Source organism: Myxocyprinus asiaticus, chromosome 22 (assembly GCF_019703515.2).
Source record: "Myxocyprinus asiaticus isolate MX2 ecotype Aquarium Trade chromosome 22, UBuf_Myxa_2, whole genome shotgun sequence".
In the NCBI taxonomy this organism is placed as follows: domain Eukaryota; kingdom Metazoa; phylum Chordata; class Actinopteri; order Cypriniformes; family Catostomidae; genus Myxocyprinus; species Myxocyprinus asiaticus.
This window is the reverse complement of record NC_059365.1, coordinates 5,285,802-5,299,613: the sequence shown is the minus strand read 5'-3', so window position 1 is coordinate 5,299,613 and position 13,812 is coordinate 5,285,802. Positions and strand designations below refer to the sequence as shown.

Below are 13,812 nucleotides of genomic sequence, written 5' to 3'. Positions count from 1 at the left end.
GCTGCTCTTCTTCAGTCTTTCAGCTTTAGTGCACACACTGCAGCAGCACTGCAGTCAGTCTAACACACTCCATCACCTGCATCTCACTACACACTGCACTAATGTCTGTCTGCTTCACTCACTATATATATATATATATATATATATACACACACACACACACGCGCTCAATTTTGCATACCCTGGCAGAAATTGTGAAATTTTGGCATTGATTTTGAAAATATGACTGATCATGCAAAAAAGCTCTTATATTTAAGGATGGTGATCATATGAAGCCATTTATTATCACATAGTTGTTTGGCTCCTTTATAAATCATAATAACAGAAATCACCCAAATGACCCTGATCAAAAGTTTACATACCCTTGAATGTTTGGCCTTGTTACAGGTGACACACGCAGGTTTAAATGGCAATTGAAGGTTAATTTCCCACACCTGTGGCTTTTTAAATTGCAATTAGTGTCTGTGTATAAATAGTCAATGAGTTTGTTAGCTCTCACGTGGATGCACTGAGCAGGCTAGATACTGAGTCATGGGGAGCAGAAAAGAACTGTCAAAAAACCTGCGTAACAAGGTAATGGAACTTTATAAAGATGGAAAAGGATATAAAAAGATATTCAAAGCCTTGAAAATGCCAGTCAGTACTGTTCAATCACTTATTAAGATGTGTTTGATGATACCAAGCCAAGGTCAGGTAGACCAAGAAAGATTTCAGCCACAACTGCCAGAAGAATTGTTTGGGATACAAAGAAAAACCCACAGGTAACCTCAGGAGAAATACAGGCTGCTCTGGAAAAAGATGGTGTGATTGTTTCAAGGAGCACAATATGACGATACTTGAACAAAAATGAGCTGCATGGTCAAGTTGCCAGAAAGAAGACAATGTCACAAAAAAGCCTGGTTACAATATGCCCGACAACACCTTAACATGCCTCACAGCTTCTGGCACACTGTAATTTGGAGAAACGAGACCAAAATAGAGCTTTATGGTCACAACCATAAGCGCTATGTTTGGAGAGGGGTCAACAAGTATTGTGCTCCTTGAAACAACCACACCGTCTTTTTCCAGAACAGCCTGTATTTCTCCTGAGGTTACCTGTGTGTGTGTGTGTGTGTGTGTGTGTGTGTGTGTGTGTGTGTGTGTGTGTGTGTATAGTCAGGACATTAATAACATGAAAAATTACTATTACAATTTGAAAAAAAATTTCAGAACTTCTTAAAATACTTCAGAGTTCTCATTAAAAAATCCTCCATGTGCAGCAATGACAGCTTTGCAGATCCTTGGCATTCTAGCTGTCAGTTTGTCCAGATACTCAGGTGACATTTCACCCCACACTTCCTGTAGCACATGCCATAGATGTGGCTGCCTTGTTGGGCACCTCTCACGCACCTTACAGTCTAGCTGATCCCACAAAAGCTTAATGGGGTTAAGATCCATAACACTCTTTTCCAATTATCTGTTGTCCAATGTCTGTGTTTCTTTGCCCACTCTAATCTTTTCTTTTTGTTTTTCTGTTTTAAAAGTGGCTTTTTCTTTGCAATTCTTCCCATAAAGCCTGCACCCCTGAGTCTTCTCTTTACTGTTGTACATGAAACTGGTGTTGAGCGGGTAGAATTCAATGAAGCTGTCAGCTGAGGACATGTGAGGCGTCTATTTCTCAAACTAGAGACTCTGATGTACTTATCCTCTTGTTTAGTTGTACATCTGGCCTTCCACATCTCTTTCTGTCCTTGTTAGAGCCAGTTGTCCTTTGTCTTTGAAGACTGTAGTGTACACCTTTGTATGAAATCTGCAGTTTTTTTTTTTTTGGCAATTTCAAGCATTGTATAGCCTTTATTCCTCAAAATAATGATGGATTGATGAGTTTCTAGAGAAAGCGGTTTCTTTTTTTTTTTTACCATTTTTGACCTAATATTGACCTTAAGATAAGCCAGTTTATAGCATACTGTGGCAACTCAAAAACAAAGACAATGTTAAGCTTCATTTAATGAACCAAATAGCTTTCAAATGTGTTTGATATAATGGCAAGTGATTTTCTAGTACCAAATGTTCAATTTAGCATGATTACTCAAGGATAAGGTGTTGGAGTGATGGCTGCTGCCTAGATTTGATCAAAAATGACTTTTTTCAAATACTGATGGTGCTGTTTTTTACATCAGTAATGTCCTGACTATACTTTGTGATCAGTTGAAAGTCACTATGGTGAATTAAAGTACCAATTTCCTTCTGAAACAGCAAAATCTGTACATTATTCCTTTGTGATTCCACACACACACACAGGCTGCCAAAGGTTGGAATCATGTACAGATTTAGATTAATGATTATGATTATATATATATATTAGTATAAAAATTTGACTTTTGAAAGCTGCACTGTTTAAAAAATAAAATTGTAAATCTAGCAAAATTTGAATATTGCCAATTTTGTAGCATGCTTTACAATCAACGTCCCATAATATATTACAAAGGTGATAAAATCAGCAAGAAAAATGCTGACAACAGGTGACTAAGATCAATATACGAAACTCCACGTTAATGTGTGACTCCACATTAAATTAAGCGCAGTTGTCAAGGCATAACCTTTGTCTGAAGTCCGGTTTAATACGGCAATTCAACAGTTGAAAAACAAAAACTACTCGCACTTGGTATAAATAAGCATCCAATGAGAGAGACTAAATGGTTGAGAGCAGTCAGACACACAAGAACTCAACTCGGCCCGCTTGACAGGCGACCTTGAGCTTCCCTCTCTTTATCCCTGAACGCTTTTGACGTCTTTAACCTCAGCTTGTTCCCTCTCCATCCAATTATCTGCCAAAATATCATAATTTATTCAACACACTTGAAAAGGAAGAAAAGAGTCTGATGCAGCAATTCTGCAAGCACTTTCAAATAGCTCATCTATATGCACATGGGACTGAAAACATATACACACATACAGGACAAAATAGGCAGGGCTCAAGATTTTACCTTGATGTCATGCTGTTCACTAGTCATACAATGTAACAATCTAATGCTACATGACTAAGCAATGGCATACTGCCTAAAGAATATGCTTGCAGTCATTAAAGTGAAAGTATATAGAAGTAATAACGCCATTCCAAATCACTATAGTGAAAGTGATTTTTAGCAATAGCGTATAAACCTTTCAAAGCAGACCTACCATGGGCACTAAGGTTAAACAATATGCTTTTACATAAACCACAAGACCATCTGATTTCAACTTTTTCTTTTTTTTTTTTTAGTAGGTTTACACAACACACAATCCAGAGGCAAAATCCACCAATCAGAGAAGTGAGCAGGAATTGCAGCAATCTGAGGAGGCTAGCTAGGTAACGTAAACTAACACTAGGTGCCTCAGATGCGGCAAGGTTTGATGTCAATGGCGAATGGTTACATCGTATTGACGTCAAAACTGAATATTCACAATGGACAAGGAAATAATTTTAGTGGGCCAGTGGAGAGTTTCTTTTCAACTTCACTCTGCCAGAGTATGAAGTGCAGCATTAAAAAGAGGTATGTGTGACCGCACCTTAAGGTGCTATATTTCAATGGATGCCGACAGCATAGCACACGATTTTCAGTGAACGACTCTCAGACAGCTTCAGAGGACTTGGAAAATAGCACACGTGTGATATGGACAGCTTTTATTGTGCTTTTTCATTGCCATTTTGGAGCTTGATGGCTCCAGTCCTCATTCACTTTCATTAAAGCTGAAGTGTGTCATTTCTGCACCACCAAACGGAATTGCAAAAATAAACATTGCAAAAATATACAACAGTTTTCTGAAAACACCCCATCTGCCATTGATCAAACAAACAGAGTCCCGCCCCCAACTCATGCCATTGGTCGAGTCAATGTTGTTGTGTCTCATAAGATGGGTCCCTCAAAAAAAAAAAAAAAGGAATTGTCCTAGTGCACCAGACACAGAGTGTTCATTGTTTGAGAAAATTAACCTTTTGTGCTTCATAAAAGAAAAAAGTCAGGTCTGAAAAAACATAATAGCGAGTAAATTACTGCATTTAATTTTTAAGTCTACTACTCCTTTAATAATATACTTACTTCATGATGTATTTGGCTCTATCTACTGTCTGAGCCTTGATCTTCACCAGAAGTGGATGATTGCCGTACGTCTCATTCTTCCACTGCCCATACAGCCGATACCTAATTAAACAAAACACAAATACATACAATGAATTCATGAAAGCACTCTTTAATGTGTTAAAATGTGCATATAGGGGCATTAACTTCAAAGAATATAGGAACGTATTGAGGGAATAGCGAATATAGAATGTAGGCAGTCGTAAACAGCGTCATGTTCAGCTGGTATACGAGCATACTAGGAGTGTGACGAGATCTCGCGATATTAAAACGTGACGATATTTCTCATTGAGGTGAAAAGCTGTCTCACGATATCAGCATGAAGGAGTGTGAGGGTAAAATTTGCATAGAAGATGCCCCCGCCACTTTTAAATCATTAAAAGTTTAGCATTTTAGGTACCAGGTGGAAACAATAAACAGCAACAGAGTGACAGACAAGACATGAACAAAGGCTGTGTCTCGTTTGGAAGGCTGCGTCCTCCGGAGGTCGCATTTATCGGCCGCATACGTCACCGAGGCTGTCTTATTTCATTGTTTTTTTTTTTTTGTCTTTTTCATATTTTGTATCTATTGTCATTGCCTTTTATGTATATGCACTTATAGGTGTTAGAATTAGAATGTCGTGGAAAAGTTCATTTATTTCAGTAATTCAACTCAAATTGTGAAACTCGTGTATTAAATAAATTCAATGCACACAGACTGAAGTAGTTTAAGTCTTTGGTTCTTTTAATTGTGATGATTTTGGCTCACATTTAACAAAAACCCACCAATTCACTATCTCAAAAAATTAGAATATGGTGACATGCCAATCAGCTAATCAACTCAAAACACCTGCAAAGGTTTCCTGAGCCTTCAAAATGGTCTCTCAGTTTGGTTCACTAGGCTACACAATCATGGGGAAGACTGCTGATCTGACAGTTGTCCAGAAGACAATCATTGACACCCTTCACAATGAGGGTAAGCCACAAACATTCATTGCCAAAGAAGCTGGCTGTTCACAGAGTGCTGTATCCAAGCATGTTAACAGAAAGTTGAGTGGAAGGAAAAAGTGTGGAAGAAAAAGATGCACAACCAACCGAGAGAACCGCAGCCTCATGAGGATTGTCAAGCAAAATCGATTCAAGAATTTGGGTGAACTTCACAAGGAATGGACTGAGGCTGGGGTCAAGGCATCAAGAGCCACCACACACAGACATGTCAAGGAATTTGGCTACAGTTGTCGTATTCCTCTTGTTAAGCCACTCCTGAACCACAGACAATGTCAGAGGCGTCTTACCTGGGCTAAGGAGAAGAAGAACTGGACTGTTGCCCAGTGTTCCAAAGTCCTCTTTTCAGATGAGAGCAAGTTTTGTATTTCATTTGGAAACCAAGGTCCTAGAGTCTGGAGGAAGGGTGGAGAAGCTCATAGCCCAAGTTGCTTGAAGTCCAGTGTTAAGTTTCCACAGTCTGTGATGATTTGGGTGCAATGTCATCTGCTGGTGTTGGTCCATTGTGTTTTTTGAAAAGCAAAGTCACTGCACCCGTTTACCAAGAAATTTTGGAGCACTTCATGCTTCCTTCTGCTGACCAGCTTTTTAAAGATGCTGATTTCATTTTCCAGCAGGATTTGGCACCTGGCCACACTGCCAAAAGCACCAAAAGTTGGTTAAATGACCATGGTGTTGGTGTGCTTGACTGGCCAGCAAACTCACCAGACCTGAACCCCATAGAGAATCTATGGGGTATTGTCAAGAGGAAAATGAGAAACAAGAGACCAAAAAATGCAGATGAGCTGAAGGCCACTGTCAAAGAAACCTGGGCTTCCATACCACCTCAGCAGTGCCACAAACTGATCACCTCCATGCCACGCTGAATTGAGGCAGTAATTAAAGCAAAAGGAGCCCCTACCAAGTATTGAGTACATATACAGTAAATGAACATACTTTCCAGAAGGCCAACAATTCACTAAAAATGTTTTTTTTTTTATTGGTCTTATGATGTATTCTAATTTTTTGAGATAGTGAATTGGTGGGTTTTTGTTAAATGTGAGCCAAAATCATCACAATTAAAAGAACCAAAGACTTAAACTACTTCAGTCTGAGTGCATTGAATTTATTTAATACACGAGTTTCACAATTTGAGTTGAATTACTGAAATAAATGAACTTTTCCACGACATTCTAATTTATTGAGATGCACCTGTACATTTATACAATTGTTAACCTTTTTTGCATTCCCAATAAAAAAATAAATAAAAAATAAAATAAAAAATGAAACGAGACAGCCTCGATGACGTATGCGACCGACAAATGCGACCTCCGGAGGACACAGCCTTCCAAACGAGGCATAGCCAATATGTAAGCACTGTAAGAAAATAGCACCGTACACCACGGCTAACACAAGCACTATGCAAAGACACCTACAGAACCACCGCAGCTCTCAACTAAAATCAACCAGGTCTGAAGAGACTCATGTGAAATCATACAGGAGAGAAGCCAGTCAGTTGATTTTGTGGCAAAACCTTTTACAGTGCTTGCATATTGTTCTGTCTTTTACTGCATATGATAATTCATACTCAGAAAGTAGAACTGAAGTGACATTCATTACAAGATGATTAGTTAAAATATTTCAAAATGCACCTGCATTGTTTTGCATTTTGTGACTTTCAGTCGAATAAAAGACTATTTTTCCAGTCATATACACTACCGGTCAAACGTTTCGAAACACTTGACTGAAATGTTTCTCATGATCTTAAAAATCTTTTGATCTGAAGGCGTATACTTAAATGTTTGAAATTAGTTTTGTAGACAAAAATATATTTGTTTCACCATATTAATTAATTTCATTGTAAAACTAAAATGTAATTAAAAAAAAACAAGTTTTTGAAATTGATGACTTGGACCAAATAATAAAGAAAAGCGGCCAATAAGTGCCCAACATAGATGGGAACTCCTTCAATACTGTTTAAAAAGCATCCCAGGGTGATATCTCAAGAAGTTGGTTGAGAAAATGTCAAGAGTACATGTCTGCAAATTCTAGGCAAAGGGTGACTACTTTGAAGATGCTAAAATATAACACAGTTTTGATTTATTTTGGATTTTGTTAGTCACAACATAATTCCATTTATGTTATTCCATAGTTTTGATGACTTTACTATTATTCTAAAATGTGAAAAAAAACAATTATAATAAAGAATGAGTAAGTGTTTCAAAACTTTTGACCAGTAGTGTATATAGTTAAAATATCGTCTCGTTCTTGTGAACCCAGTATCCTGTATCGTCTCATCTCGTGAGCTAAGTGTATCATCACACCCCTAGAGCATACACAATCAATTGATGTAATGGCTACTATGATGCAACAGCTCATATTACACATCCCCTACTATGTTTAACAGCTTACTACAAGATATTGAGGGTTAAAAGCGTTGTTTGGCTTTCTTCAAACATAAATATGCCCAAATGTGAGAAACTGGGAGAGAAATTAAATTTTATGTGTTACTATTAAGTCGAGGGTTGCAGCTCCCTACAAACCATTAGTTTTTGATCGTGTGCGTGTGTTCATATGAGTCTCTGATGAGCTGACAGTACCTGTACTGATACGGGAAGAGTTTGAAGAAGCCCCAGATCTCCTCTGACATGCAGGCATTGCACTCCATGAGCGAGAGAGATGGCAACAGCACCTGATCAGCAATACTTAGAAAACAGCTCAACAGAGTGTCCTGACAAAGAGACAGACAGATATCCATGACTTCATACACTCTATACAATCAGGTCTTAAGACTCAAACACAGCTGCACTGCAGGAGAGATGCTTACAATCTACAATCTTCAGTTTTACGTCATTCATTACAGCATTATTTCAATTATGAGAGTTAAAAGTTAATTGGTATGATCTCTTGCTGACAAATGCCTCAAATGTTGCAAATTAAATTTTAGAACTTGAATGCGATATTAAAAAAAAAGAAGCTCATTTGGTCAGAAACATACAATAACATAATATAAAATTATTACATTTACATGTTAGGGCTAAGTATTGATTATGGATGCACGATACCAATTTTCTCTCCCGATCCGATTCAGACACCTGAACTCTCAGTAATAATAATAAAAAACTGTGCACATTAATCTCAGAGTAAATCAGCAGCCCTGCGCATGCTATGTGTGTGACGCCAGAGCAGCACTAATTTTAGTGAAACGCACTGCACATGTAGACTATATACTTATTTATGATATGAAGCCTTTTGTGGTACACAAAGCTATATACTGTATGTCTTCAAGAGAATTTAAATAAAATGCATGAATCATATGGACTACTTTAAAGGTGCTTTTTTGCTTCTTTTATGTCATTTTTTTAGCTTGACGGTAACAACTATGACTTACAGTATCGGATTTGGACGAGACAATTCCGATCCAAGGTATCGGATTGGTGCATCCCTAGTATTAATACAGATTTCCCGGTTCGATTCAGATTCATTTGGGTATATTTCAGCTATGTCGTCCATTTTGCTTACATATGAAAGAAATTTTCAACTAAAGCAGTTAATTATAAGGGGACCTTCTAACTTGGTACATTAAAAAAAAAATATTAATTTTAACAATTTTATTCATAATTGGTCAAATGTTTTATGTTTAAAAATGTCCAAATCACTTTGTCTTGAAATTGCATTATATATATATATATACACACACACACACACACACACACACACACACACACACGCATAATTTGTAAGAATATTGGCAGCATCTTGCAGTGTTTCAGTTGAACGTACCTTAACGATAATGGAGTCGCATGGCTTCTTTACCGCATCTGTGCTAAGCGTGATTAGAATTAAATGTTTGTTTTTGTTGTTGTTTTAGAGCAAAAACTGACTATAAAGAACAGAAAGGATCTCAAAAGAGACATTATTCAATGACAAATGGATTGTGTGGATCTCTTCTTTGGACACGCATTACAAAGGTATAGTAAAAACAAACTTTTAATCTCAACAGGCAGTGAATAGATCTTGGGGCTAAACTTCTTAGCTATACTTCTCAATCACTGGCAAGTAAAATAAAATAAAAATTTACCAGCCAGTGACTTATCATACATTTTAAGTCCCATAGCCCTAAATTCTGTAGAAAATGTGAGTGATTTACTAACATTGTACAAGGTTGCACATAGAGTAAAAGATAGATTTTGGGATTTTAAGAATCGATATCGGAGGGGGGCCTGGGAAGCTCAGGGAGTATTGACGCTGATTACCACCCCCTGAATGACTCTAGCCAGGTCTCCTAAGCAACCGAATTGGCCCGGTTGCTAGGGAGGGTAGAGTCACATGGGGTAACCTCCTCGTGGTCACGATTAGTGGTTCTTGCTCTCAATAGGGCGCGTGGTAAGTTGTGTGTGGATCGCAGAGCAGCATGAGAGTCCACGTGTTGTGGCTCTCTGCGGTGTCACGCACAACGAGCCATGTGATAAAATGCGCGGATTGACAGTTTCAGAAGCCGAGGCAACTGAGACTTGTCCTCCGCCACCCAGATTGAGGTGAGTAACCGCATCACCATGAGGACTTACTAAGTAGTGGGAATTGGGCATCCCAAATTGGGAGAAAAGGCGATAAAAAAATAAATAATAAAAAATCAATATCGCGATTGTTTAAATGAAACTTTTTGCCCGGCTCTATTAAATGTTAAAGCCATTTATTCAGGACATCAATTTGTAGGCAAAACTGGAAGACTAATTTACCATTGGCTTCCTCATGGAATTTCCAGTTTATAAGGATTGTTGCAATGGTTGTTCGATTCATCAAGCTTTTGTTCACATAGTGAAAAACTGTGAGAAACATGCCTTCATTATTTGTAAATAGATTTTTACTTAAAGGTGCTGTAAGCAATTTTTTCATGGAAAGGTATACAAAAAATTGTCCTACTCCTTGAAAGACTTTACTGAAATAAGTGTTGTAAGATATCTTACCAGTCTCTGTGACAGCTCTAGACTCTGAAAACAGCAAACAAAAATGTGTCTGTGGACCGTGGACAATGACGCTTACTGCCTGTCAATCATTTTGCACGTTCTCATAGTACTGTAGTTGCAGCAAATTATTGAGACATAATGCATTTTTATGCCATGTTGTTCATAACAGTTGACAGTTGAGGGCGCAATTTTGCTGCTGTTGTTTTTAACAAGCATTTCTGCTCTCAATAAAGTATATTTGATATTTCTGGAGTTCGGGTTTTGCAAAAAGGGGGCATGGTTAATCCAACGGCTCAGTCTCATGGAAGTAGAATGGCTGAAATTACTTACAGCACCTATAATGCCTTTAGAATATTGAATTTACTTGGCTACAATGGCTGTTTGGATGAAAAGATGGTTCCTCTGATTTTAACAAAAACTCACTTTTGAGCCATTTCAGAGCAAATGCCTAATTATCAAGATATCTATGGAATACTTAACAGGCTAAAAAATATTGAGATACAATTTTTGTAGCCACATATCCCAGGCCTATTTCCAAACCACTCAAGATAGGTAAAACTAACTTTCCTCGGCTTTTCCATGACTCACCATTTTGTCCTTTGTGTCTTGCCTGCTTTCACTTTGGTACTGTGATAGAGAGGGAGGGGGAGAGAGAGAGAAGCAGATCAATACAGGTTAACAGCCACACAATAAAGTGAGACTGCAGAGCTTACAGGTTACATCATAAAGACCTAAAGAGCCAATACAGCCATGATATCAATGACCAACAAGCTCTGCAACACAATATTATAATCTGTCTAATAAAATACACCAAACAAGAACAATTATCTACATAACTGATACAGATGACAATTAAAGGATTAATTATACTCCACAAGTATGTGACAGCATTACAAAAAAACTGGAAGTACATCAATCCATCTGGCTGTCAAAACAAACATTTTTATACATCATGAAGACGTACTGAATTATTTTCACATTATTCACAGCACAGACGTCCAATGGAAGGGAAAAGGTATGGACATTTAGTGCCCAGTACACTGATATCTAGTTAGGTCCAGGTATTATATTGAATATTTACAATATACTGTATTTGAGCTGATTGTGTTGCTCAAACATTGCAAATACTGTGATGATCTATTTTTATTATTGTGCTATTCTTACAAAATAACAGACAGACACTTGTAACATATATAAATTTATACAAGATATGAATCATTTCTAAATCAAATGGCATTCTTCTGTGTGCTAATTTAGTATGATGTTCAAGGCATGTTTTATACATTTTTACACCAAGAGTTCTTACATATATTTTTACTATATTTTCTTATCTTTGATGGGCTGAAAAATATTGAAATTGTTTTTAGTTGTATCATGCAGTCCAAGTGCCAGTCTTTACCTCTTTCATGAAACTCTTCCCCAATCGCACAATCTTAGCAAACAAGACTGGGTCATGTGACAGATGAGGGCCCAGGTAGCACAGCATGGTGAAGACATCTCTGGAGAGGTCATCAAAACGCTCGGCTGGCTTCGGTGCCTGTTTGCTCCGCAGAGGTGTCATCAAACAACCTTTGGCACCTTTGGGAACTCCAGCCCTTTCAACACAGGAAGTTCAAAGAGCTCAACACACAGCTCAGTCATACAGAACTGTTGTCTGATCTCAAGATCCTTCATTTCACATGTACACTGGATCTATTCTGAACCTGACAATACAGTTCAGAGCATGTCTCTTGTGGACTCTGTCGTGATTGCTTATGGAAGCATGTTTATGTAATGCTTGCTTATCTCTACTACATCCTCAGAGTAAAAACGATGGCCAAGCTAGCTTGAAAAAGTAGCAATAGCTTGCTTGGAAAAGTAACAGCACACCTCACAACAAACTGCAGTATTTGAGGTATCATTCGTGTCTGTAGCTCAAAAGGTGCGGGACATGTTATGTGCTGAAGTTTAATACTTATGCTTATTTGAGCAAACCCCTAACCATGACCAATACCACTGAAACCTATGTTTAAAGGTGATGTAATTTTCTCAGTGTTAAAATACTATATCCTATTTGCCAGCTTGAAGCTGAAGTATGGAATTTGTACAACACTACCGACACCTAATGGAATTGCAAAAATAATCAGTTTTCAAAAAAGCTTTCCGAATACGCTCCTCATCTGCAGTTTACCTGCGGTAAAGCGGCTCCACAGTGAGGTGGAGCAGTTGGCACAGTACGATGGCGATGGCCTTATGGGAGGTGGCGTAGAAAGCTGGCATCTGATCCATGATGCTCTGAGCGTGCTGCCAGTCACCGATCCTCAGCAGAGCCTCCAGCAGCCCCAGCTTCTGGTTATCAGGAGGCTGACATAAGAGAGGAGACACAGATTAGAGGAGTGGAGGACACACCTTCACATACGGCATCGTTACATGCTCTTCCGTTCATTATCTCTTCTGGCGAGGAATTAGAGAGTGAGAGTCTGAGGGGATTCTTATCTTCACAGACAGATGACAACAAACACACTAATAAGCATATGTGTTTCTAACTTCTTATAAACAAGAGTTACACTAATTAACCACAACAAACACTGCAAAACCTGCATTATATAACAGATAGTTTAGAATCTAAATTCTGATTGCTGTTGTAAAATAGACTTTATAAATACCTCTGTGACTGCGCATCAATTGAACTACCTATTAATGCACCAAATTCAAAGGGTGATCTTTGATTGTTATATTGGTTGGCAACTGTAATGGTCAGAATAATGAATAATGATATTTAGTGGATATAATGTAATTATTACTCCTAACAAATGGCATCATATATTGCTGTTGTCACCCTCTCAAATTTTGCTGCCGTTAATTTAAATCAATTCCAGTGAGGTAAAAATCCCAATCTGTTCAAACCCCGCCATACACAGACCTGAGAGGCAGACACAGGGAATCCACATGGTTCTGGTTCGGTTATGGGAGCAAGTCAAAATGATTTCATGAGCCATTACTGTCCCAGATATATAATGTAATACTCATAGGCCGTGCAGGGATGGGCCTCAGAGTGAGACTGTGTTTATGTCAGAGGTGTTTAAAAAGCATGCTGATGGTCTCTCTGATGTGTGATGAAGATCTGTACAGAACATGTGAGCACACTCAAACATGAGTTCACCTCTTTAAGCATCACTTACTCAAACAAACCCATGACAGATGACAGCCAGAGAGATGAATGACAAGATAAAGCAATTTTTTAGATCTTTCACTGATAGTACATATATTTAATGTCCATAGGATACCTAGTTTGAAGATGGTAATTTTTCCAATTCCATTTGGTGACATTAGTGATGCAAAAATGACACTTGTTTTTTAAGCTGAAATTAACAGAATATTCCCTAACATCGTGTGACACTGCATTCACATGCATGGACGTTGTATATTGGCTTTGCTATTCATAACACATAATTTAAACCGACTGATGTCAGCTCAAAAGACTCTGTGCTGTCAGTAAAGATTAAACTTTCAATGTACGAAATCATATGACAAAACAACATGGTGCCCATCACAGCGGAGTTTGCCTTTGGGAGAAATGCCAAGAAAAAACTACATTTGGTAAGAAACCTCATTAAGTTTTTACATTGAAACCTGTGAGTCAAAAGATTAGAATCTCTAGTTTCATCCGATATGCTATTTTTTAATTTGAGCGATTTATCGCGAAACACCACGCTAAACACAATGCACACAAATGTGTACTTCAGCACATTTTTTCCTAAGAAATCCTATTTTTTCTGTGCATTATCACATTGAGAATCAATG

At 38.0% G+C, this 13,812-nt stretch overlaps 1 protein-coding gene across 1 annotated transcript in view; it reads right to left on the bottom strand.

The window, feature by feature from the left end:
- Positions 1-13,812, bottom strand: part of thoc2 (THO complex 2) — a 101,751-nt gene that overhangs the window by 64,308 nt on the left and 23,631 nt on the right. The window contains exons 11-15 of the mRNA XM_051649426.1: positions 12,200-12,372; positions 11,429-11,624; positions 10,618-10,656; positions 7,663-7,793; positions 4,059-4,160 (exon numbers count right to left, since the gene is read on the bottom strand). Of these exons, the coding sequence (XP_051505386.1) occupies positions 4,059-4,160; positions 7,663-7,793; positions 10,618-10,656; positions 11,429-11,624; positions 12,200-12,372 (641 nt within the window). The remainder of the gene's footprint in view (positions 1-4,058; positions 4,161-7,662; positions 7,794-10,617; positions 10,657-11,428; positions 11,625-12,199; positions 12,373-13,812) is intronic.